At 47.3% G+C, this 27243-nt stretch overlaps 1 protein-coding gene across 3 annotated transcripts in view; it reads right to left on the bottom strand.

Moving 5' to 3' along the window:
• TMC7 (transmembrane channel like 7) overlaps positions 1-20518 on the bottom strand; it is a 40118-nt gene extending 19600 nt beyond the window's left edge. For 2 of the 3 annotated variants that reach the window (XR_016022535.1, XM_088801223.1), the window contains exons 1-5: positions 20189-20518; positions 8656-8899; positions 7386-7534; positions 5037-5204; positions 2381-2463 (exon numbers count right to left, since the gene is read on the bottom strand). Coding sequence is in view for 2 of the 3 variants with exons in the window: in XM_088801223.1 (XP_088657349.1) it covers positions 2381-2463; positions 5037-5204; positions 7386-7534; positions 8656-8899; positions 20189-20255 (711 nt within the window). In the remaining variant the exon portion in view is untranslated. The remainder of the gene's footprint in view (positions 1-2380; positions 2464-5036; positions 5205-7385; positions 7535-8655; positions 8900-20188) is intronic. The other variant, XM_019753065.3, reaches the window with a different exon arrangement.
• Between the last annotated feature and the right edge of the window lie 6725 nt (positions 20519-27243).

Below are 27243 nucleotides of genomic sequence, written 5' to 3'. Positions count from 1 at the left end.
TTGCTTAGGGTCGGTCAGGGGATTGGGAAGTGATAGCTAAAGAGCATGGAATTTCTTTTTGAGATGACGAAAATGTTCTAAAATTGACTGAGGTGATGGCTGCACAACTCAGTGAACAGACTGACAACCACTGAATCGAACATTTTAAATGGGTGAATTATATGGTAGGTAAGTTATATCTCAATAAAGCTGTCAGCAAATGAGGAGAGAGGGAGAAAGAAAAGGAAAGGAAGGAGGGAGGGAGGGAAGAAAGAAGGAAGGGAGGGGACCTGTGTGGAAATACAGCACAGACTTCTTAAGGAAAGGGCATTGGAACACTTCAAATTCCTCCTTGGATGGCAGGAAAAGTCCAGGAGAGCGAGGAGAGAAACTCATAAAAGCAGAAGCAGTGTAGGAAGTGAGATGTTCACCACAGCATTGTTTATCAACAAGGAAGATGGAAGCAATCTAAATGTCCATCGATAGGGGCCAGGCTAGATCAAGAAAAATCCAAATGATAAAATATTAAGCAAGACCACGTCAGTGCCTGAGCAAGGGTGAGAAAGCTAAGAACCACGGTATTACAGGTTAGTGACCTCTGGGGAGGGATACTTTAAGTCTTTATAGTCTATATTTTTTTATGACAACTGAGTAATTTTTTTAATAGAAAAGTAAATTTTTTAACAGAAGACTCCATCTTGTTTTTAACGCTCCCAAAGGTGGGGCACACAGGCCATTAAATCTTGCCCAATGACATGACACCTGTTTCTATTGCCCCGGGGTTGATATCAGGGCTGTCATTAATCTCTTCCCTCAAAATAATGCAGCATTACAGGGCAAAGGTCCACTGGGCAAGGAAAATAATTTTTCTGATTTCATAGAGTTTGACTTAATTGTTTTCAGCAACGACAAACTACTGTTAGATCTCTCTACTTACATTTAAATTCTGGATAATCAAATTAAAATTCAGTCTCCCATCACCCTACTTCAAAGGTTCAAGAGTTAGCAACTATCGTGTGGTAACACACAGTTCCAGAACTTTCTCGTCACTGTAGAAAATTCTTTTGGACAAGGCTGTTCTTTATCAGGCATACCTTATTGAACACTGATGACCAAGTGCATCTAAGTCTCCTAAAAATCTTTCCTATAAGGAAGAAGGTTATGATGTGTGGAGATCAACAAATAAATTTCACTTTGGGGATGTCATCGAAAGAAATGGGGCCCATAGCAGTCCCGGGATTTGATCCCACTTTGCTTTCACTAGCAGTGTGACCTTGAGTGAGTCGCTGAGTTTCTTTTCTCCTTGCAGAGTGGACATTTCAACACCCACCTGACAATTCCACTCAGCTGTTTTGGGAACACGTCAGAGATGTAAGAACAATTTTTTCAGAATCAAATGCACCAGACAAATTCAATACTTTCTACTTATTTATTCAGAATGATGGAAGTTCAATGCCATGGCATTTTCCTACCAGTAACTTTCAGAAAGGTATGTTCATATGCTTGTATTGTTGAAACATCAAAAGAAGTGGCTCTCAACTAGGGACAAGTTTGTCCCCCAGAAAACATTTAGCAATGTCTGGAGACATTTTTGGTTGTCACAACTGTGGAACTGCTACTGGCTTCTAGTAGATGGAGGCTAAGGACGCCACTAAACATCCTACAATACACAGACGGCCCCCACAACAGAGAATTACCAGGCCCTAAGTGTCAATAGTGTCGAAATTAAGAAACCCTGATCTAGAGGGCAGAGAGGGTCACTTCCCACAGTGACCTTATTTGCTAAAAAAAAATACGGGGGATTAAAAAAAAAAAAAAAAGGAAACTCACAAAAAAATCATTTTTCAGAAGATTCAAAGAAACCTCTTGGCACTACTGTAAGAAGGATGAGATCAATTCCACTTTAGAGCAGGGGGTGTTATCCTGGGATTAATAGACTTTTAAGGGGTTCCAGGGAATGAGTATGTATGTATGTATGTGTAAAAATGTGGTGTGTATGGTCATGTGTGTGCATCACGCATGATTTCTGGGAAGAGACACAGTTTTTATCCAGTTAGTCTAGGACCCCAAAATGGAAGGTTTCTCAATGTCAGAGAAATCAAATAAATTCTAACTGTGTTTACTTTCACTAAAACTCCTTTCTATGGGGGAATTCAGCATTTTGTTGCAGGTCAATACGAAGTGGGCAGGGACCAAGAAAAAGACAATGGCTGCAAGTGACAAAGCATATTCCTTGTATATGTTAGCAGGAGCTGGGTGGGCCTTGTTCCTGCACATGAGGTCACTGCAAATCCTGTTTCTTTTACTGTGTTTGGCTCTCCCTGAAGACATTCAGGGTGTTTCAATGAATCTATTCGCAGGCTACTGAGGGCCCAAATACAGAATTATGTTCAGTACTTACAGTGCCAGAGAGCAAGTCTATGATGTAAGTGTAAAAGTAAATGAGTCCAGAGCTGCTTCTGGGGTAGACTGTGCACTGAGTATCTGCAAAAGACAAAAACAAGCACATCAGAGTCTGTAACCTGTCAATCACAGTTTGCGCCTGTGTACACATTTAGGTGTGTCACACATTTTGGCATATTTGTGTATGGGTGTGTTTGTATTAGGTTGGTACAACAGTAATTGCAGTTTAAAAGGTTAAAAATTGCAAACACCGCAATTACTGTTACACCAACCTAGTATATTTGTGATTTTCTGTTTGTAGACCAGACCTCAATGCACCAAGTACAGCAGCACTAGTCTTCCTAAACATCTGGAGAAGTGTGTTTTTTCTACACATTTTGCATGTGGGTTCACTTACATTTTGTGTTTTCTGCTTATTTTGTTTTGGGGTTCATGTGTGCACATATTTTGGAATATGTGATTGCTATAATCGTTACTCCCTTTTAAGAATATCTAATTCTAAAAGATTTCTATGTGTGTGTAAAAAATATGCAGTTTCCTTTGAAAAATGCATCTGTTTACAGATGTCTAAGTAACCAAGAAATTATCTGAATACCAACTTTAGTGACATTGCCTTAACCTTGAACAACTAACTCACTTCCTCTGTATCCGTCAGCTACTGCTGTGTAACAAATACCCATAACCTCAAAGTCTCAGTGACTTAACATACCGACCATTTACTTTTCCATTCATGGATCTGCAGTTGGAGTCCATGCATTTGGATTTGGGCTGAGCCAGAAGGGACTCAGGTCTGCTCCACATGACTCCATCCTGGGGCCCAGACTAACGAGGAAATGGCTCACCTGGGGATGCTCTCCTCATGGCTCATGTCATAAGGCAAGTCACACAAAGCCACTTCAAACTCACTCCCCACTAGACAAACACAAGCCACATGGCCAAGTGCAAGACCAATGGGGCAGGAAGTACTCTCTGCCTGCAGTGAGAGGCCCTACAAAGTCACAAGAAGGGATGGAAGGTGAGAAAAGGAAGAGAGGGACTTCCGATCCTTTTCTTAAGGGACAAAGATCACTAGGTAAGTTAAAAAACATAAAAGCATGTGTGTGCAGGGGGAGGATAAAATCAGAGGAAATAATGATGAGAAAGAAGGCATGTGTGGTGACCATGCTAAGAGTCCCACTGCATTTTCTCCAGAAAGGGGGCTTCCGTCCGACCAAGGCCCCGCGTACAGCTATAGAGAGAAGTGAACAGGCAGCTGAGGCCAGTGGTTAAGTGCCTGGGCTCCAAATTCACAGGAGAGAGAATGGCAATCAGGTTTCCTAGAAAGCAATAACACTGAAGAAAAGTAGCAGCTGCCATCTATTGAGTGTTTTTCCACGTGTCCAGAACTGTATTATCATATTTAATACTCATTTTAAAATTATGAGTATTGCTTAAATAACAATGATGTGTTTTTATTTTCTATATTAATATAGCATTTATATTGTTGTTTTCAATTATTCATCATTTAAATAAGTATTTATTATTTTTTAATGAGCCAAGTATTAATTAGTGAGGTGTTATTTGAATAACGAAATCATCTCATTATTTAAATTATCACCTTATGTAAATATTATAACTTATCACTTTAAATATTTAAATATTATTTAAATTATTCTATGGATAAGGAAACCGAGGCTCAGAAAGTGTAATCCACTAGCAGAACTAGGCCTTGACACTGAAGCAGGGTTTTCACACAGCAGCAGGTAATATTTATCTGTAAAATGCACATATGCATAAAACGCACATACTAGAAAATGAGAATGTAGCATCTGGTATACGGTAGGCACTCAATATGAGTGCCAGGGCCCTGAACTAAGTCAGAGTTTCCACGCTATTTTATTTTTAAGTGTAACAGAATTAGGACAGAAGCAAATATGATGAGATGGAATCACAGCAGTGATTCTAGAAGAGGGTTCTTCCAGAGAAAGGAGTTATGTGATAGAGAAGCATGAGGTCTCCACCTCTAGCCCGGAGCACAAACAAGATGCCCAGAAGATCTGACTTATGTGGAAAATTCAGTAAAAAGACACAGGTCCAGCACTTGCCATTGGCATGTGATTGGTGTGTAATAAACAGTAGCCCCAAGCATCACCCTTATTAGAGACGGAAGTCTGGAAATAAAACCAGCGGAGTATATTGTATTACGTTTCCTAAATATTCCACTTTCCGACCCTGCGGTTCCCTTCCCACATGCCTTGCCGCACTCAGGAGTGGCCAAATGACTCGCTTTGGCTACTGACATGTGGCAGAAATGACATGCGTCATCTCCAGGCAAAAGCTTTAGGAGTCAGCCTGTTTGTCATGGCTCTTTTTCCTTTCTACACAGTGACTGCCAAGGTTCCACATAAAGGCTGGTCCATCAGCTTGGGCTCCAGAGTGAAGATCAGATGGAACAAAGCCACCACCAAACAGTGCTGGACATGCACTGTGAGCAAGAAAGAAACCTTTATGGTGACCAGGTGCTAGAAGTTGTGGGGTCATTTGTTTCTGTAGCATAACCTAGCCCGTCCTGACTCACAGTTACTACGAACATGAAGATTCCTACAGAAGGAAGTACTGTAGCCAGGGACACAGTGACAGCACACTCTTCAGGGCAAAGCAGGCCTTAGACTCACCCACGGCTTTGGATGGAATGAACACAAAACTGCTGTTGGTGATCTTGTATTTGGTGAGCAAGACGGGCAGCAAAACCAGCAGGAAGATGATCAGAAAGATCACTAAATTCAGTAACACCAGAAACCGTAAGAAGGAGAAATACGACTGAATGCCAGTGCCAAATTTCCCTGGAAAAAAGAAATCCAGACATCAGTGACTTGGAGTATTGACCCACTCCCCACTGTAGAGTCAATCAGCCACAGACAGCTGAAGTGGGAGGATTCTCAGTGGGGAAAGGAGGAAGAAACATTTTGATTTTTCTACTGTTGGTAGCACCTGAAAGGTTCTACTTCCTTATGGTTTAAACTTGCACTTGTAAATCTACACTCGATCTTGAATTAACCATTTGAGAATGATGCAAAGGGTTCAACAGCTATCTTGTCTCACATGAATATCTCGTTGGCGCAGTACCATTCATAGAGAAGGCTATCCTTTCCCCCAATGAATTTCAGTAGTGTTTTTTGTAATTGACTATATATGTATGAATCTGCTTCTGAATTCTGTTCTGTCCTGTTGGTCCATTTGTCCATCCTGGCACCAACAGTAGACTAATTATTGTAGACTTCTAACAATACTTGATATATGTTAAGTCTTTCAGCTTTGTTTTTCTTCAAGTATCCTTGGTCCTCTGCATTTCTATATAAATTTTAGAATATGCATATTAATTTTCACACATACACATACACACACAGCTGCTGAGATTCTCATTGGTCAATTTGAAGACAAGTGACATCTTTACAATATTGAGTGTTCTGATCCATGAACACAGTATATTTAACTACAATAGTTGCCGAAGGATTTTTTATAGATTTTTTTTTTTTTGCCAGATTAAGAACGTTCCCATCTATTTCTTATCTGCTAAGAATGAGACCTGAATTGTATCAATGCTTTTTCTGCATCTATGGGGATAATCATATAATTTTTCTCCTTTATTCTGCTAAGTAGTGAATTACATTCATTGATTTTCAAATAGAAAAATGAACCTACCAGCAGATGATAATTAAATTACTAAGGATAGACAGGGAGCACCTGAAGAGTGAGGGTGTCTGCTTGTTCTTGGCCGGGGTGGGGGTGGGACAAAGAATTTACCTTCTGAGACTGAAGATATAAGAGATCCACAATCTTTGCTCACGTGAATATGAACAAACCCATCAATCTTGCCAGAGGCAAGGAGCTAGACTATCACACTTCTGTTTTCTGCCAGATAAGTCCCTAGCCAGTCAAGAAATCACAGGAGTGGAATGACTGAAGAGAAAAATCAAGGTCCCAGTTCCCCAGGGAGAAACTACCCTCCAATATACAAGCCACTTTCTGAATGAAAATCTCTAGGAAGACCACCACTTCCTAGAAGGTGGGCATGGCAGCTCAAACCTTAAGACTCCGACTGCCTGGTTCAAATTTTGAGTCTCCTTGACCTAGCCAGTGAACTCGCACTAAGTATTTTCACTTCTCCGTGCTATGCAAATAACACATAACGTGTGTGGAAGGATCTTGTGAGGATTAACTGAGATAATATGAGTAAAATGTTGGACATATGCTGGAGCCCTAACCCGCAGTGTGACGGTATTTAGAAAGGGGCCTTTGGGAGGTAATGAGGTTCAGAAGAGGTGTGAGGATGGGACCCTCGTGATGGGGTTAGTGCCCCTAGAAGAAGAGGCACCAGTACAAGCCTCTCTCTCTCTCGCTCTCTCTCTGTCTCTCTCCTCGGGCATACACACGGGTGAGGACATAGTGAGAAGGATCTAGCACTTGCCATCGCCAGAACTGTAAGAAAATGAATGTCTATTGTCTAAGCCCCCCAGTCTATGGTACCTCGTCATGGCAGCCCGAGCTGCCAACTGCAATATTGCATCTCCTTGTCACCATTATGAAAAAGTAGGGATTCTCATTGTCTTCTGAGCCCCGGGCACAGGTGGCAGCCTGGGAAGCCTAACGAAGCCCATCTCAGGATAATGTTTTAAACGCACAACATACAAATGGACATGTGCTCAGCATCATACTCAAGACCAAGTTCGGGATAGAATCACACGATCATCTTCACTAGCCCATTAAACAACAACATGAGGGGCAGACCTGGCAATGGCTGTAATTTCAAAGCAGTGAGAAGCATACGTGGTTTTCCAAGACAACGACAGCTGGACGGGTCAGGAAAACATCTGTGATCTTCCTGGTGACAGACACAGGTTCTGCCCATGCTAACTGTGGCGTCGCCCATATTCATCACGAAAGGCAATGTTAGATTTCAGCTCCAGGTTAGAGAACACGACGCTGCACTTTCCCCAGACTTCTGCAGAGTGCGTGGCACGTACCGTCTATGCTGCGGATGTCCTCCCGCCACAGCTCCAGGTGGGCCGCCATCTCCCGAGCCTTCTCTGTGAACCTCTTCCAAGACTTGCTGCTGTACCGTTTCCACTGGTCCCACTCAGATAAATACTTCATCTGGGTTTCCTGAATGTCCCTGCATTGAAAAATGAACACGACAATGACCGTGGAAACATCGCCACACCCCAGCATCACATAAAACCTCAGCAGAGAGGATGTGGGAAACCTGGAGCCCTCCTATATTGCGGTGGGGATGTAAAACTGTGTGGCCACTGGGGAAAACAGTGTTGGCCGTTCCTCAGAAAGTTAAACATAGGATTATCACATGACCCAGCAACTCTACTCCTATGCAGACATCCCAAATGAATGGAAAACAAGGTCTCAAACAAAAACTTGTACTAGAATGTTCATCGTAGCACCATGAATAATAGTCAAAGGGTGGAAACAAATCAAACGTCTATCAACGGATGGATAAACAAAATGAGCCATAGCCACACAATGGAATATTATTCGGCCGTGAAAAAGGATGAAACACTAATGCATGCTACCACACGGATGAACCTCAAAAACATTATGTTCTGGACTAGCTTTGGGATCTGTTTAGACCACAGAATGGCACAGAAGTGGTTCTGTGCCAGCTCTAAGCTCAGGCTTCAAGAAGTCTTACAGGTTTCTGCTCCTCTCCTGGACACCCACTGCTGCCATGCGAACAAGGCTGAGCTAACCTGCTGGAGGATGAGATCGTCCCGGACCAGCCTACCGCCAGCTGACCCCGAGCCTGGATCAGCAGAGTCACCATAGATACACAATGAGCCTTACTGGAATGAAAAGAATTACCCAGCACTGACTTGTAGACTCGTAACATTGTTGTTTTAAGCTTCTAACTTATGGGGTGACATTACACAGCATAGCTCACTGGTACACTCATATTCCATACTCTTTCCTTTGCCACTGGCTGGATGCAGACAACACTGAGGGTTAGGGGCAGGGGTACGGGGGTTGCAGAGCCACAAGATGGAAAGAACCTGGGTCTCTCTGAATGATTGCAAATGACTCGATCTTATGTGAACAAGAAATAAACTTCTAATAAGTTGAGTTTTTACATGTTTGGGTATCTTTGTCACAGCAGCTTGGCTTAACCTAAGTAATACAGTTAGGGCTAAGTGAGCTCTTCAGGAAATGCAGTCCATGCATAAAACACACCTCTGCCCAAAACCTACAGGAGATGCCTTCCAGATGGCAGGCTACTGAACAAACCTTAGTCTCCTCTTCTCAGAGATGTTCAGTGCATAGTTTCGAATCGATTGGCTATTGAGGTTTTCAGTGATTCCTTCCTCCAGCTGGGAGCTGTAAGAGTCTGCTGGCTTCAGCAAAGTGCCACTTTGCTTGTCTCGGGAAAGGATGTTTGTCCTCTTGCGTGCAATGGACCGGTAGCTCGGCAATTCTTGGAGGAAATCCACAGGTGAAGAAGCAAAGCAACTGGAGTCCAAAGAGAGGCTCTCTGGGGAAGTAAAAAGAAAAGCGTCGTTCACCCCAGTGAGCTTGGGAGCCAACAAACACAATTTGTACAGGAGACTTGGACTGTTCTCTCCTCCTCAGAGCCTTTGCATATGCTGTTCCCTCTGCCTGGAATGGACTTGTCCTACTTCTTTATCCTAGTAGCTCCTACTCAAAGGTCACTTCCTCGGGGAACTGTCCCTATCTCACTGCACTACTATAGGTGTCTTGTTACACATTTCCCACATTCCATGAGTCCTTTACAGCACTTACAATCTGTAAATACATATTTCTTGGGTGACTATGTGAGTATGTCTGTCCCCCATCTTCCAGTAGACCAAGTACCTCACAGGTAGGAGGTAATAAATACTTATTGGATGACTAGATGACATTCCAAATTTGCTCATGTTTAGAGAGCCTGTGAGCAGGGGTGCTGGAAACAGAACAGGGTCTGCCTGACTCACAAATCTCTATTTGTTCCACTACATTAGGCCACAGCTGGAGGCTAAGCTTTGCTGTGTTTTGTGCAGCGGTCTAAGAAGGTGGGGGGCTTTCTGTTGAAGGTGAGGGACACCACCTTCAAGGGGGGTTGTATGCCCGATCCAATTTTAGACGTGGGAAGACCACTCTTAAGTGGAGACAGACAGAACACAGGGAGAGAAGATAGGAGGAGGCAGACATAAATACCTAAGCAATTACCCTTACAGGCAGCAAAGCTTCTATTGCTTTATGTTAGATGTTAAATTCCTTGGGCTTGAATTCTAGCTGTGTTAATTACAGCTGTGTATCTTTGGGAAAGTTACTTAACCTCTCTGAGCTTTAGTTTGCTCACTTCAAATACCCATTCATTCAACAAATACCTACCATGTGTCAGAGCTGGAGATAGAGATTCCCACAGGGAACAAAGCAAACGCCCTACTCACATGGCACTTACATTCTACAGTGGGGGAGGATCAAACAATAAAAAGGCAATAAATATTACGCCAGGAATGATAAGGGCAATAAAAAAACAAAAACCAGAGTGGGGTAAGCGGGCAGGTGACGGGAAGGGTGCACTGTTTTTGATAAGGTGGGGTCAAGCATGGTCTCTCTATTAACGTAGCATTTAAGCTGAGGCTGAACAAAGGGAGGGCGTAAGCTCTGTGGGTATTTGGGGAAGAGCGTCCTGGAAGAGGGAACGTGCAAAGGTCCTGGGGCAGGGATGTGCGTGGCATGTTTGAAGAAGAGCACGGAGGCCTATGTAGCTGGAGGAGAGTGAATGAACAGAGAAGGCCCCTGGAAAGCCACACCAGCCCTTCTGTCAACCCCCCGCTCTCCCTTGAATCTGGGCTGGATCTGTGACTTGCTTTAAACAAAAGACGAAACAGAAGTGACGCTGTCAGTTCCAGACTGAAGCCTTAAAAAGGCTGAAAGCTTCCACTTTTGCACTCTTGTGAGCCCAGGGCTGCCGTATAAGAAGTCCGGCTAGGCTGTTGGGACAGCTACATGTAAGCCTCCAAGGAGAACCAAGGTCGCAGGCTTATGGTCCCAGCGGCCATGGCAGCCAGTCCCCAGGCCTCCAGGGCATCCTCACTGGGCAATGCCATGGTGGTGAAGAGGCCATCTGGACGCTCTGGCCCCAGCAGACATGACAGGCAACAGGGCAAACCGTCTCCTCCAGGCTCTGTTGATTTCCTGAAGCACAGAATCAGCAGAAACTGTAAAAGGGATTTTTCACCATCACGTTTGCATTCGTTGGTTAAGCGACAATAGGTAACTGGGTTTGAGAGAAAGGAAAAGCGGAGGTCAGAGAGGTGGCTGGCGTCAGACCAAGTCAGACTGGTGGGCTGAGTGACGACGACCCTTGGATGTGGCAGATGGGAAGCCACCGAGGGCTCCGAGCCAAGCATGTCATGATCTGACCACGTTTTAAAGGATCACGCCAGACTGCAAGGCTACGGGCAGGACCCCACAGGGGCCCAACTTAGGAGCATTAAAGGTGATCACACAGACAGAAGACCCCAGCCCAGTGCCCCACACGCAGTGGGCTCCATACACAGACGTGTAGCAAATGGGACCAGGAAGGGCTCCCGCGGGACAGAGGGAGTGCTGGGGAGGGGGGAGGGCACCAAGGCCTCACTGCCAGATGGAGTCTGACTGATGGACATGCCCAGACACAACAGAACAGCTGTCCCACTGCCGATGACACACAGCCATGCGACAGGAGCCCTCCCTGCCAGGGGTCAAGTGCAAGCCTGCTAGCCCCACTCCACCTTTCACTTCCCCGCCCCAGCACACCCTGAGGATATGACACATGTCCAATTAGTAACGGTGGCTCCCTAAGCAAATATGGGTGGGGGAGGCTAGAGTGTCCACACCCTGGCTGGAGGCCACTCCTCCCTCAGCACAGCAACAAAGAGCTGTTATTAACTGAACAAAGGTCTTTGAATATGGAGCAGTACTGACCTATTGAATATTCAGCAGCCACGGGTCAGGGACCAAGTGCCAGAGCCTGGGCTAGCCAGTCACCCACCAGCCAGGCCACCCCAGGTATCTAAGTCACATGCTTCTCATCTCTGGAACTGGGGCTATGAATCCATGGACCTCATGGGCGTGATTGTGAGTGCAGAGGTACATACAACATAAACAATCGGGGCTCGGATTTACTGAGCACCTACTTTGTGCCAGGCTATTCGAGGTCCTCAGTATGCGTCACCACACTTGATGCTCTGAACGACACCACATCTGGGGCGTGGACACTCCCAGGAAGTGGGCACAGGCCAACTATGCTCTGAATGGTACCGAAACCACCACCAGCCTCCCTCGAGTGCTTGCCAAGAACCGAGCCCAACCGTATTCGGTGCTGGGTTCACGTCAGGGTTTTTCTTCCCACTCACAGAATCATGGAAACTCTGGGTAAGCAGGGACCCTGTGGGGCACCCAGGCCCAGCCCCTGGCCAGCTGCTGTGGGAATTAGCTTGGTGGCACGGAGTCCTTCTCTGCATGGGACTCTAGGCCGGGGGCTGGGCCTCAGAGGATGATGGTTTGACTGCCTTGCTTCCTGCCTTGAGCTGTCACTCACTCCTTCCACCAGCACACATCTCCATGTGCCCGCCCACTGTCCACATCTCCATCATGACTCCAGCCTCCTGCCGAATGGTTTCCTTCTGTGTTGTCTCTGACCCTCCCCCTCCCCCATTAGACTGTAACCTCCATGAGGGCAGGGGCCCTATTTCTCTCCTTCACCACTGAATGAATGAATCATGAATGAATGAATTTGGAGCTGGGGATACAGGCAACATTGGATCACCTACCAAATAGACCAAAGTATGTGCTTCGCAGAGCAGGGGCACCAAAAAACGAGGAAAAGATTTAAGGAATTTAAGTATTTAACATTATTCGTTTCTATATGGATATGTTTTTCACAATTGATAAAAAACTTTAGAGGAGGGGGAAAAAAGTTGGCAAAAATATTAATTGAGATGCTGACCATATATCGTATTCTTCCCTTTTCAGGTACTTTGCACTAACCAGCCCAATTAGAATAATGCTTTGCTAATTATTTATCAAGAAATGATCAGAGGGCACATGTACACCCTGTTTGTTATTACTAATAAGGCATGAGAGCATCAATTGCAGAACTTTTGGGGCTTCTTCCTACTAATAGTCTATGGCTTGATACTGTTTTAATTTTGGATGCTTAATCGGACATGGGGTACCTGAGTGACCCGTGGCTCACAGCTACCAAAGGGTCTTAACCAGGGGCTCACAGTCCAGGGAACCTAGTTGAAGCTGCGAGGCCTGTTGAAGGCCACCCACCCTTCATGCGTTCACTCACACTTGAAACCTTCAATGAGCAACTGCTATGTGCCAAGCGCTGCGGTAGGCCTGGAACACAGCCCTGAAGACGCCACACAAATTCCCTTGCCTTTAGGGGACTTCCATTCTAGCGGGAGGAGACAGTCAACAGGCAAGAACAATATGTTTCAGACAGTGATTAGTGTGTGGAGAAAAATAAGGTGGGGATGCGTTTGAGCAAAGCTTGAAAGAAGGGAGCGGAAGAACCACATGGCTAGCTGGGAGAAGAGCAGGTGCAAAAGCCCCGAGGCAGGACCGTCTGAGGAACAGGAAGAAGGTCAGTGCATCTGGAGGAGAGTCAGCAGGGGCGTGTTGGGGTCAAGGCCACCAGGCGCTATGGGCCATAGGGAGGCCACAGCTTTTACTTGAGTAAGGTGGGAACCGTGAGGGGACTTCAGCAGAGGAAGGACATAATCTACACCAGATTTAACAGGATTTCTCTGGCCAGTCTTGCGGCTGCTTCTGTCCTTGAGCTGTGCAGGTTGGCATGGCTATGTCCCATGCCAGGGCATCATGTGTCAGGCTGCAGTGCCCTTCTGCAACGGTGTGAATGTTTTCTCTCTGCACTGCCCAATCTGCTAACCGTTAGCCACGTGCGCTCACTGAGCAACCGACGTGAGGCTGCTGAGACGGAGGAAATGAAGTTTGAATTTCAGCAGACTCTATTACGTGCACATTTCCAGAGCCACATGGGGCTGGTGGCTCCTGCATCGGACAATGTAGTGGGGCCTCCTTCCCAGGAGCCCAGAGCCTCGTCTAAGAAGGGGGTGGAGCCAGGGGCTTTGGGCGCCTCCTCCACCTGCCAGACTTCAGCGCTGCAGGGCTGGGAGGATCTGCATGAATCACAGTACCTGGCACCTGGGTGGGGCCTGAGGACCGGCTGGGTCCAAGGCCTCCTGAACAGGTGAGCAAACAGCCTTCCGGAGCTGTGACTCACTGCGTCAGCAGAGCCGCGCTGGGCCCTAAACCCCGAGGCTCCTAGGCTTTCAAGCCAGTGGAGCACTCCATGGACTGTCCTTGGAGCTATTACTGTGATTCTGTCTCTCTGAGCAGGTGACATCACACGGTGGTTAAGGGCACAGCTTCCAAGGCCGGCTGCCTGGATTCAAATCCCAGCTCCACCTGCCACCTGTGGGACCTGGCACGTTTCTCTTTTCTATGCTTAGTTTTACTTTTCAATGACAGTTGACATTCCATAATATATTATATTAGTTTCAGGTGTGCAGCCCAGCCGGCAAGTTTCTTGACCAATCTGTGCCTCAGGTCTCACACATGTGAAATGAGGATAGTAGTTCCCCACCTCCCACTGCCATCCTGAGGGTTACACGGCGATGACAGGTCAAGTGCTTAGAAAACAGGTCAGCAAACCTTTTCTGTAAAGGCCCGGAGAGTAAATCCCATTTATCACACGGTCTGTGTCACAACTACTTTGTAGCAAGAAAGCACCCGTCATCCATACATACACAGGCATGACTGTGTTCTAATAAAACTTTATTTACAAACATAGATGGCAGCCTGGATTTGGCTGGTGGTCTGCACTTGGCAGATCCTGGCTTAGAGCAACGCCTGGCACACTGAGCGACACACGCGTAGTTATTTACCGATGAACTGGCTGTAGTTATTGCTGACTAATAACTGACTCTAGCTATTTACTGATGAAGACCTGTATGTATTTGCAGTGGGGCATCTTGCCGTGGACCAAGGTACTCCTAATACACAGCGATTATCCTCCTTGGCCAGGACCTCTCCTAAGGAGGTTTCCAAAGCTGCTGGGAGTGACATTCACGACAACTAGCATTTACCGTGTGCCGTGATTACGCCAAGCTCTTTACATACGTATTTCCTGTGATTCCCTCAAAGACCTCATGGAGTACCCTGATTTTGCAACATGGAAATGTCAGAGAAGGTAGCGCTTTGCCCCCGCTGAGCCGAGGCCCAGGGGGACGGACATGTGACAGGTGCTCAATAAACATCTGTCGGATGACTACACGGACACGCTGGCTCTAGACTCACAACATTATAGGCCAGCTGTGTCAGAAGCTTGACCAGTTAACTTCTCAGGGCGTCAGTTTCCACAGAGGTAACGTGGGCACGTAACACCTACTTCACCGAGTTGCTGTGAGGCATTCAAGAAAGGTACGCACGCCGAGTCCGAATCCAAAATGAAACAGCTGACCCGGGCCCACCAGATGCTCAGGAAGAGGCTCATGCTGACTTGACCAAATCCCATCTCCTTCTCTAAGCTCCAGCCGAGGTCATTGCCTCCACCAACACTCCAAGGTCATTGCCACCTGCAGCCCTTTGCTCTTCCTGTACACCCCTCTGAGTGCGATTTCCACCTGCACCTCTGAAGTCACCTATGGGATTCCTTTACATCAGGGCCCCCACCTCCCTCTCTGGGCCATCACCTGGCTAGTTCCTCCTCAGCAGTTCCGGTTAGCTGTAATTGCCCTATTTGCATGTCGACCTCTTTAGTGAGTGTCTCCCCTGCCTGGCTAGAAGCTTCGTGAAAGCATGTCCCTGGCCTGCCTTTTGCACCACTAGACCCCACACCTGCTGCACGGTGAGGTTCAGGGGTCAGTTCCCTTCCTCCTCCTCCCAGTGGGTGGAGGGGAAACCCCTGTAGAAAGTCTGGGTGGGTCCCACACCCAAACAATGCTCCTTTAAAAAGCAACCAGTGTGCAACAAAGGTTACAGCACTGAGACGTCATTTCCCCCTTTTATCCCTCTACATTCTTCACTTCCTAAAACAAAAACACAAACACAAAAGGCCACCTAGGGGCTTTGGGCCGCCTCCAGGCCTGAGTTGCCAGGCAGAGCTCAGCCGCTTCCAGAGGGAGGGGAGAAAATAAGTCAGCTGTCTGGCTCAGCAGAGAACCGCTACAGCCTGAAAAGGGCCTGTGCCATCTCCAGGTGTGTGCAGACCTGCAGAAGATCCCTCCCTCCTGGAATACGTGTAAGGGTGATGAGTGACCCAGGTGAATGGGCTTAGCAGACAAGGGTAAAAAAACAAACATCGCAGGCTGAATGGTTACCTGTCGTCAACTTTCATGCAGTCTGTTGGACTAAAATAGCCCAAAGAATAGTTTTTAACTATATACATATCTAATAGCCTATCTCCAAAAAGTACAGGCACACACAGCACACACAGTTGTCAAGTCTTATAACATCAGGGCTAGAAAAGGCCCAATGAATCGTCATAGCTATGGCTACCGTTCAGGGGCACAGTATCTGCAGCTGTGGTGCTCCAGTCTTGACAGGCTTATCTTGTTACATCTTCTCCGCCACCCTAGCAGATAGGAGCATGATTGTGCCCACTATACAGATAAGAAAACTGAGGCTCAGAGAGGAAACAAGCCTTGTTCAAGGTCACACAGCTGATACCTGGCCAAATTGGAATTCATACCTAGGCCAGGCAGCTCCACCAGAGGTTCCATTCATTTATCTTTAAAAAACAAAAGAAAAGCAGGTCCAAGTCCCCTCACAGGAGGAGTCTAAAGAGGCTGTTTAGTTTTATTCCTTCACCCTTCCAGGTGTTCCCTGCTCCAAAGACCCAGACCAAGTTCCACCTGGCAGGTAGGGTCAATCCAAACTGGGTCACATCGGGCCCTGCAGGTCCCCTTCCAAGAGCAGTGCCCCTGGAGGAGGAGAGAGGAGAGATCAGTGGCTCTGTGGTCACCACACAGGCTTCAAGGCTGCCTGGTCACCACATAATGTCAATCGGGCCATCCAGTTGAGTCACTTCGGTTCCCCCTCTAACAATGGGGTAATGGTCACTGTCACCCCCACACAGAGGATCATGAGTCTCTGAGTTTGGCAGTTCCTCAAACGGTTCCACACAGAATAAACATAGCACCCAGCAATTCTACTCCTAGATATATGCCTAAAAGAACTGAAAATAGATGTTTAAACGAAAACTTGTACCTGAATGTTCACAGCCGCGCTACTCACAAAAGCCAAAACGCGGCAACAATCCAAGTGTCCATTGATGAATGCATGAGCTAACTGGTCCATCCAGACAATGGGAATTTGCTCAGCCACAAAAAGGAATGGAGCAGTGACACCTGCTACAAAATGGGTGACACTCACAAATGTTACCTGTGCTAAGTGAAAAAGCCACCATGAGACGTCACAGACTGTATGATTCCATTTACATGAAATGTCCAGGACAGGTAAACACCTACAGACAGAAAGCAGACTGGTGGTAGCCACGGGCTTGGGAAAGGATGCAGGGGAAGTTGACCGCTCCCTGGGCACAGGGTTTCCTTTGGGGGTCATGAAAATGCTTTGGAACGAGGTCGAGGTGATGGTTTCACAACACTTGCGAGGACTAAACGCTGCTGAACTGTACACTTTCAAATGGTTATGTGGATTCTAACTTGGTTAGAGAAAATGTCCCTGCACGCATGGTAGTTAAAGATGAGCTGGCATGAAGTGCTTAGTGACTGGGATATCAAAACATTTGGCAAGGGGGAAAAGCCATGAAGAGTCAGTCCATTCAACAGACACAGAACACGCCAGTGATATGGGCGCTAAGAAAGGGACCAAATAATGAAGGGCATCCCTCAACTAGTATTCACCAGAGGCCTACTATGCAGCAAGCACTGTGCCAAGCAATGGTGAGCCAAACAGGCTCCGCCCTGCCCCGAGCGTATCACCTAGTAGGGGAGTCAGACATGTTAATAACAGTTAACACTCTCATGGTGGGGGGGGGGCAAGGGGGGGACCAGTATCCAAGCTTGCCCCCACGGATCCTCACCCCCCAACATCCTGACGGTCACACCTTTACACAGGTCCCTTCCACACTGAATTCAGGGCTGCCCCATGGACCAATAAGAAAGTACAGAGATAGTGCAGTGTGACTTCCGACACCAGATCAGAAAGGACATGACACCTTCCGCTCTCCTCTCTCTTGGATCATCTGCTCTGGGGACAGCCAGCCTTCATGTCACAATGACAGGGAGGTCCATGAGGAAAGCAACTCACGCCTCCTGCCAACAGCGAGTGTCAGTTCACCACCCGTGTGAGCAAGTCATCTTGGACGGGGTCTTCCAGCCCCAGACAAGCCTTCAGATGACTGACTGCCTCCCTGGCTGTCACCACGGCTGCAACCTCATGACAGACCCGGAGCCAGAACCACGAGGCGGGTCATTCCCAAACTCCTGACCATCGGACATTGTAAGATAGTAAGTGAGTACTACTGTTCGAAGCCATTAAGTTTGGGGGTAATTTGTTACACAGTATAGATAACTAATACAAACACTAAGTTCTTTATATAAATTAACTCTCTTAATCCTTACAATAACCCCCTTACGTAGGTTCTATCGTTATCTCCACTTCATACATAAGGAAACTGAGGCACCACGCAGTTACGTGCCTTGCCCAAAGACAAAACCAGTAAATGGGAAAATAAGCATTGCATCTGGGACTCCAGGGTCGCAACTCGCAATTGCTACACTATAGCTGCCAGTGCAGCTGAGATTACCCTCCCTCCCTCCCTCCCTCCCTCCCTTCCTCACATATTTAGCATCTACTATGTGCCAGACACTGATCTAGCTCCTAGCCGAACAAGACAAAGCACACACATTCTAGAAGGAGAGACAGCTAATAAACAAGAAAATCCAACTAGACAACTGCAGATGGTGACAAGTGCTTTGAAGGAATAAGCAAGGTAACGATCGGGGGGAAGCGAGCTGGGGGCACTTCTTCAGATAAGATGACTCCAGAGGCCTGCCTCTTGAGGTGACATCTGAGCAGAGACCTGACAAGAGGAGGAAGAGGCTGCCCCATGAAGAGCAAAGAGAAATGCACTCCAGGAAAAGAGAAGAGCAGGTGCAAAGGCTGTTTAGAAACAACCGTGATATGTTGGAGGCGTGGGAAGGCAGCCAGTGTAGCTGCAGCAGGACGGGTTAAGGGAGGGACATCGGTGATGAGGGCCTGGAGAGGGGGCTGGGCTCCAAGCATCAGGCCTTGTTGGCCACCATAGAAAAGCCTGGAGTTTATTCTCAGAGCAGTGGGAAACCCCTGGGAAGTTTCAATGAAGAAGGGGAGTGGCGGGATCTGTTTCGTCATTTCAGAGGCTCACTGCCCATTGTGTAAACCAGATCCCCTTTGTCTCCTGCCCACCTCCAACTGTCCTCCCATGATGCCCATAAGGGAGATAACCATTTACAAAGCGCTACAAAGTTACAAACACATCCCTGCTGAGCTTCCCACCCATGCTGGTGGGTACAAGAGCATAAACACACATCATCCGCCAGAGGGATGGGGGAGACCTTGGAGGGATCAGTTATAATACTCCTAAGAAGATGCTTAGAGAGTTCCCTAAACACCCAGTAAAGATCCAAGAAACATGAATCTCACGCCCTCTGTACGGGAAACGGGAGTTGGCACCTTAAATGGGATGGACTGTGCAAAAATAAGAGGAAGATAAATAGAAACCAACTAGAAAAATCCTTGCCTGGCCATTATGGAAAGGCTGACATTGAGCTGATGCCAGCTGTATTAATAATGAGCTAGAAAAGAGTTATCATCAAATCCACTGTGAGTTCTGATTCCTGAGCAAGTTCCCGGGGTTTGGGTCCCTTCTGGATGTATGTTTTTCTTCTAGATGCTGAGAACAAGCCAATAGGAAGGGCCTAATGCCCAAGTCTACAGTCGTGTTTTACTGTAAATCCTTGTAACAAAACCTCTATTCTCAAATTAAAATAGAGAAAACGCTGCACATAAAGCTCACAGTAGAGTCTTGTGTTTTGTTAAGGGCAAATATAAGATATAAACGTTACAAAGAAGCCTGCCAGGGTGCTGGCAACTTTTCTATCTTGACTGGGTGATGGTTGTACATAATTTTGGGAAAATGCACAAAGCAGGACACAACTTTTACCCAATAAAAAAGAAAAAAAAAGATTATAATACTTGCTTGGCTACCATTTATTGTGCTTTTCTATGTACCAGGCACAGTGCTACGCACATCACCCGTTTTCCTCTCAGCTAATCCCACCAACATCCTATTCACGTTTTACTGCTGAAGAATCTGAGGCTCAGAGAAGGCAAGCCACTTACCAAAGGTCACACAGCTATGCACAGCTGAGGCAGAATTCGGTTCCAAGTCTATCTAATTGTAAATCCTGAAATGTGTGGGTGTCAGGGACCTCGTACCAAAATGTTAGGACTGGCAGGGATCTCACAATGTTTTCACTTAACAGGTAAGGGTATTTTAGAGACTAACCTGAGATCCCTCGGCCAGAAACTGGAAAGCAAAGCCACCACGGTCCCCACTGCCATTCTAGTGCTCCTTTGTTAGGGCATATGCCCTCTGAATAGGGCAGGAATAAGAAAGAGCCGCTTTCCTTCACAGCCTGAGAGGTGGGGAGGGAGCGAAGCCCGCGCCACGTTCCTGGCACCCCGAGACACCGTGCGCCCTCCCACGGCTGGGAGCACCGTCCCGCCGCCCTACCTGGGTGGATGAAGGACTGCCTCCTGGATCCGCCTGAGGGGAGCGCCCTGGCACTGGACTCGTCCATGGCTGCGCCCCGCGCCCCGGAGAGGCCGCCGGAGACGCACTCCGGCAGCCGCAGCTGCCTCTGGTTCTTCGCTACTGAAGCCGGGATTCCAGGTTCCGGCGCCAACGTCACAGAGGCCAGGGCGGGGCGCCTAGATCGCTCTTCCCACGCCTGCCCGGCGGCGCTGGACCACCCGATGGGCCCATCCCCCCGCTCCCACCGCAGGCGTGCGCGCGTGCGCAGCCGGGCTGTGCCAGCAGGGGGGCAGGGGATGCTAGCCCCGCAGCGTCCGGGAGCCGGGGTGGGAAAGGCTGCTGGAGATCCAGGAAGGCTCCATCCAGCGGCCTGATAAGGAGCGACCTCCCTAATGTCTTACTAAATGTAAAAACGCATAATAAAAATAACCGCGACGGCCAACAAGTGTTTCTATTATAGTTAAGTTACCATTTGGGTGCCAAAAGGAAAAAATCGAATATAGTTGTACATGTTGGTAAATGCAAAAGCTTATCTCTCAAGTGGGGAGCTGGGTGGCCGGGTGAGAAAGGTTTAAGAGGGAGTTTTTACTATATGCTGTGTTTGTCTTTTAAATTTTACAGCGTATCCATGTTTCACTTCTGCCTCTACACATCTATCCATGTGCCGTGTACACATAGAATGAAGAGTAATTGCCAAACATAAATGCCCAATACCTAAATGTGATTGTATATACATTTGTATATAAGTAGTTGCCAAATTAAGTACATACATGGAGAAGTGTAGCTACATCTCCTGTGCAGAAGAATTCCAAATATTAGTCGTGGATACTACAAAGAGGTGGAGCGTAACTGCCCAACCTTAATGTAGGCTGCACACAGTGACTTCTTTCCAAAGAGGAGAGTATGGAGAGGAAGGGCGGGCCACACAAGTAGCTTTCCTTGAATACAACCTGGCAAACCCTCTCAGACAGACGATCAAGGTCAACATCAACACTGATAAGTCATGTGGATGGTATGCACCCTTGATATGATGTCATGAGAATGATAGTTAACCTGGGGAGTCTCTCTCCCCAAAACCCACACTCCCAGTCTCATCATAAGAAAACACCAGGCAAACCCCAGCTGAGGGACATTCTATAGGTCGCCTGATCAGCTCTTCAACACTGTCTGTCAAGGCCATCCAAAACAAGGGAAGTCTGAGAAACTCACAGCCAAGAGGAGCCTAAGGGACATGACCACTTCAGTATAATGTCGCCAGGTTGGGAATGTGGAACAGGAAAAGGTAACAAGTAAGCCAACCTTAATAAAGTGGGGACTTCAGATAACAACGTGTTAATGGTTCATCTACTGTGAGCAACAGACCCTCCTGATGTAAGGAATAATCAGATAAACTGAGACCCAGGTGTATGGAAACTCGCTGTACTGCTCTCAAATTTTTTCTCTTAACTCCAAGGCTATTCCAAAATAGAACGTTTATTTTTATATACATATATAAAATAATTCCCTGGCTCAAAATAAAGGCGATGTTTATTGTAGTTAAGGGTGAGGTCACTGGGTTTCCAACGGGAACTGAGTTTCCAATTATTCCCTGAGTGAGCTAGGCCACATGCCTCAAACTCTCTGAACCTGTTTTCTCACCTGTAAAAAGGGGATTGATCTATTGCTAGGTCCCCAGCTGTGGCGAGAACAATCACCTGAAGTGCCTGGGCAGAGCAACTAAGGGGAAAAAAATTATCTGATGCCAACATCACACTTACACCAAAGAAAATCCAAACAAAGATGTAAATGTAAAAAGGAAAACCATGAAAGTACTAAAAAAAATAAAAATAAAAAAAATGGTTTTGTTTGTTTGTTTGTTTTAAGTATCAGAGAAGGGAAGGCCTTACTAAGTTTGCCCCAAACCCAGAAGCCCAAAAAGCATGAGAAACTTAACTACATAAAAACTTTAAATTCTGCAACACTAGCAATGGCATTTGTATAAGGCTATTCCTTGCATGTTGTTTATAATAGCAAAAGAGGAAGCAGCCTAAATCTCCATAGAAAGGAGGCTGGTTAAATACATTTTGACACATACGTCCAGCTATTATATAGCTCTCTATGTACTCGGAGACATATAGAAAGTTCTATCTATAGAAGTATATAATTAAGTGAAAAAAGCAAGGTGCAGAAGAAGTGTATTAGGTAAGCTCTCGTTTGGGTAAAGAAAAAAACAAGAATATGTATATATTTGTAAAGGCATAGTATATCTCAGGACAAGAGTAGGGGGTATTGACTGATTATCCTTTTTTTTTTTTGTATTGCATAGACAAAAACACGTGCTCGAATCTTTAAAAATTACCTTTAGAGTCTATGGCACAGAGAAGTGTCCATAAATGATAGCCATTTCTATCCTAAGACAATGCCTCCCTCTTCCTTTCCTCACCAGAGGCCACCTCTCTGCCCCCAATTCTAGCCCACAGATCTGGAAGAAGATGGATGGAACCCATTTTCTTTACAAATGGAAGATAGAATGGGGTGGAAGTGGTGGTGACTGGTCAGTGACCCTGGAGCGAAGGCTCAGAATCCCTGAGGCCTGTCCAGGCAAAGCTTCAGGTTCTCTCCCGGGGGTGGGACACCAGCCCACGCTCCTGAAGTAGGCGCCTCTCTCCCGAGAGAAGACTAATTTTACAAGAATAGAAACGGGGTGGTTCTTGGGGAAAAGGTCACAAATATCTCCTGTCTGAAGGAAGTAGAAGAGGAAGGAGACTGGCAGCTAGATCAACAGAAACTCAGACAGATGGATGGCTGGTAGGAACCAAAAAAGGAATCTGTGATTCTATTTACTGCTTTATTTCAAGGGGAGGCACATGTCTTGCCACATCGCCCCCTATGGGCTGTCTCCTGTCTAGCACTTTATTTTTACGTTTTGTTTTAGTTCCAGTATTTCCCACACTAGGACATAAGCTCGGTGATGGCTTTCTTTTATTATTAGGGGGGTAACAACAACAACAAATACCACTTATGGAGGACTTCTTATGGACCACACTCTTGCCATCGCATTACCTCGTTTAACTTTCATCCTCCCTAAGAAGACCGTAGGAACCTTCAATCCCCATTTTTTTTTAAACAGAAAAAAGCACCATGCTTTTCTCTAAAAGAGGGGCAGAGTGAATCCCCCTCCTCCCTCCTTCCCCCATAGCGACCACCTAACCCAAGCACCATTGCCACAGCCACGGCAAGCACTGCCTTCTGAATGACTGTCTCTCTGCCTTGTCCGAGCTTTCCTGGCCCAGCCAGCGGTCACAGCATTCATAACTGAGAAACGAAAGGTATTATTTTCAAACATATTCTAGGATACCCGTTCTTTATCCGTAGGTTTCCTCTTAGGTCAAACTCTTAATTGAAAAACCCAAAGACACAGATTCTATCATTTTTGTCATCGTATCACTGGTGATAATAATCTAGTCCTGCTAGTTGGGCTGTGTGATCACAGACCCATCGTTTCACCCATGGAGACCTCTCGTTTCACGTGTGCAAAATACCTGGATTGGAGCCGCGGTGTTCAACTTGGGGTGATACTGCCCCCTGGGGAGCATTTGGAACTGTGGGGAGATGGTTTAGTCCTCACCAGGAATAGGGGCTGTCCCTGGCTTTTCAGTCAAGGGTGAAAGCAAGGTTGCCCTCTAGCAAGGAGCTGATCAGTCTCAGCCCCCACAATAAACATCCTGTTACTCAGGACACCCATGTTCCATGATCCCAGGAGGCACAAAAGCAGGTGAAAAACTGTTCTAATGACCTGAGCCAAGAACCAAACTCCATTTGTTTCTACGTATTAGGTAGATCTGCTAGGTCTCCTTGTCTTGGCCCTGGGTGGGGGGGGGGCGCCTTATGTAGTAGGTGCCCTGTGGGGCCCAGTGGCACAGTGTCCCCAGTCACCTGCACTGGGTGCTCCAGATGTGGCCTGTGTGTGAGTTGCGTGTGCCTTCCTATTATAATTGACCCTCAGCTTGCCTGGCTCTGGGTTTTAGTCACGTCCATAGCTGCTGCCCAGGGTGGGGGTGGGGCACAGGGGGTCTTACCCTATGGTGTGGGATTCACCCCAGCGGGTTCTGGTGCCAGTTGAGACCATCGTGTGCGTGTCACTTGTGGTGCTAACTGGGCAGTGCACTGCTGTGGTCTGAAGCCGACCTCCAGGTATGTTTGTTTTGGGGCCTCTGGGGAGAGGCTCCAGTGCAGGTCCAGGTCACCCACTGCCTGTGACTGACCGGGGACTCCGTGGTAGGACGCTGCCTGAAGTACACCTGAATTCGCTTGGGAGAAGCCACACTGTGAACCGAGGCCTGCTGCCGCCTGCCAGCTCCCACAGGCATAGCCACTGATAACGCCTCCTTTGCGAGTTGAAGGAGCAGGGATCTCAGAGTCAGATGCATATCGGTCACCAGGTTAATGTACGTTCTGGTTTGGTGCCAATGCGGAGCCTGGAACTACTCAGCAGAAGCCTCAGAGCACCCCAGGCCTGCCTCTGCCCGCCTGGGGCCTGCAGACCCCAGAGAACTGCCGGAGAGAGTGTAATGTGGTTGGGCGGGTCCGGCTCCTCAGGAGAAAGTGCCTCCAGCCTGGGAAGTTGGGTGGGGCGGGGTCTCAGTGCGTCAGCGGGGCGTAGTGAGCGACGCTCTCCAGACCAATCAGATTCCGATTTGGCCTTAAGCGTAGGGGGCGGGGTCAACACAGGAAAGGTGGAGCCCCGCTGCAGGGGACTAGAGCTACACACAGGGAAAATGGCGACTGTCCTCCACCCCTTGCCTCAAAGCCACACACCTCAGTCTCTCCCTGTAGGTTTCTGATGCCCCCCTGAGTCACTGTGCCTCCAGTGGAGCCCAGGGTGAGAGCCTGCAACCAAGTGAGTCTGTGCGGGCCCTTTAAGAGGAAGTCTGGGTTTCCCGCAGTCTTTTGTCCCCACCCTGTTATCGGAATGCTCACTATTTTTCACTGCCAGATGTTGTGGGGGCTCCTCTTCCCTGCACCATTAATTGGGCTGGGGAACCTGGTGTGAGGCTGCAGTCCTTTGCTCCTCCCGGGGGCATCTCCATGGCCGAGGTTGAGCCCTTCCTATTTTCAACCACCTCAGGGAGGTTTGGGGCCCATTCCACATCGGTGCCCCTCCTACCAGGCTCAACGCGGCTGCTTCTTTATATCCTTAGTTATAAAACTTCAGTTCAGTTAGACTTCAGATAGTCTCCAGGTTGATTGTTCTGTAATTTAGTTGTCATTTTAATGTGTTCACAGGAGGAGAATACAGCATTTATCTACTCAGCCATCTTGGATCTCTCTCAATTTTAAATGGTTTTTGAACTTCTGAAATAATAATGCATGTTCACCTTTGCAGAAATACGTCTAACATGTGCTTGTTCCCAATGGCACAGAAACAAGAATAAAAAGTAACATCCCTCAGGCCCCCAGACTGAGGGACTCAGTCAGTCTAGGTGAGGGACCTTTCCTGCAACCACAGGACAGACTTCGGGACTTCCCACCAGGGGGCGCAGGTGAGCGGGCCTGCGTGGATCGCAGCCCTTGGGCTGAGCATAGCTGGGGCTGGCAGAAGCTCAGGGGCTGTGTATTCATTGCAAGCAGCCCTCCAGTGTGTAAACACCATCCTTTCAAGGGATGGCATAACAAAATTGTGTCTTAGACATAATGAGTGCCCCAGAGAGTGGCAACAGCTCCGCTCTGGGGGAGCATGCCTTCTGGTTGCTATGGAATCGTCACAGCCACTCTTGTTTCCAAAGGCACCGAGTCAAATCCCTTTTGTGACCAAAAGCCTTAGTTTTGCCACCTTTATGATAGATGGCGTTGTACTTTCCAGTCCTACCCATTAGGATAGCTGAATAAATTTGCACACAGTTGGGAGCCACTCAGAAAAGTGCTGGAATGAACGAACACAAAGTAACATGCTTACATTATTTTTAAAGTATTTTTTAAAACCGGCTAATCATGCTGTTCCAGATCGCCTCTCATTCAACCCTCAGAACAACCCTCTAAGGTAGGTACTATTATTTTCCCTGTTTGATAATTGAGAAAATGGAGACACAGAGAGGGCTAGCAACTTTCCCAACATCACACAGCTAAGGAGTGGTAGAGGCAAGTTTTAGTCTTGTCTGTCCAAACTCCACAGCTTGCATGCCTAACCATTGCACAAGTAGCCATTCTGCTTGAGATAAAGATGCCTGAACTGGAGCCAGATGACATGGTTGGATCAGTATTTTTATACTGAGTAAATTGGTCCTAGGCAAATCTCCTGGTTTTAACTGTTTCTCCATCAACAATTGTGGTCTAAGGAGAGTGCGACTCTTCACTAATATCCCTCTCACAGGGTTGTGTAGGTGCCATATTTCACATATGCTTTGCAAACTGTAAAGAGGTGTACAAAGCCAGGGGCAATATGCAGATGTCACTAGAGTGATAAGGAAGCAGCTGTGGCTATCTGAGTCTGACATGAAAGAGACTAGGCAGTGGGTTATGTAGATTTCTGAGGCAGTGTTGCTCCAGGCAGAGGGCACAACAAGTGCCACAGCCCTGAGGCAGGACTGCTCTGAAGCCTCTGCAGTGAAGCTGAGTGAGCCGGGTGGGGAATGGCGGGGGAGGAAGTCAGAAGGGCACAGGCCAGAGCACGGAGGGCCTCACAGGCGTGGCAGGGATTTTGGCTTTTACTCTGGGTCCAGTGGGAGCTGGACAAAGGGACTCGGGCAAAGGAGGGACAGGATCTGATTGTGCCTCGGCAGTATCTCCCTGACCAATGGCTTGAGAACAAGCCGTGGAGGGACAAAGATGGATGCAGGGAGACCGTGAAGAGGTCCGTGCACTCATCAGAAGATAATGGTGGCCTGGACCAGGGAGGTGGCAGTGGATACAAGGAGAAGTGGTCAGATTCTGACCATGACCAGGATTTGCTGACAGAGCGAATGTGAGGAGTAAAAATAGAAGAGACATTGATTTCTCCAAGGTCTCTGACCTGGAGAAGGAGGGAGCTGCCACTTCCTGAGAGGGAGACTGTGAAG

This window comes from Rhinolophus sinicus, chromosome 10 (assembly GCF_057876585.1).
Source record: "Rhinolophus sinicus isolate RSI-liver-muscle chromosome 10, RSI-T2T, whole genome shotgun sequence".
Classification (NCBI taxonomy): domain Eukaryota; kingdom Metazoa; phylum Chordata; class Mammalia; order Chiroptera; family Rhinolophidae; genus Rhinolophus; species Rhinolophus sinicus.
The sequence above is the reverse complement of the archived record's forward strand: the minus strand, read 5'-3'. Positions and strand labels throughout refer to the sequence as shown.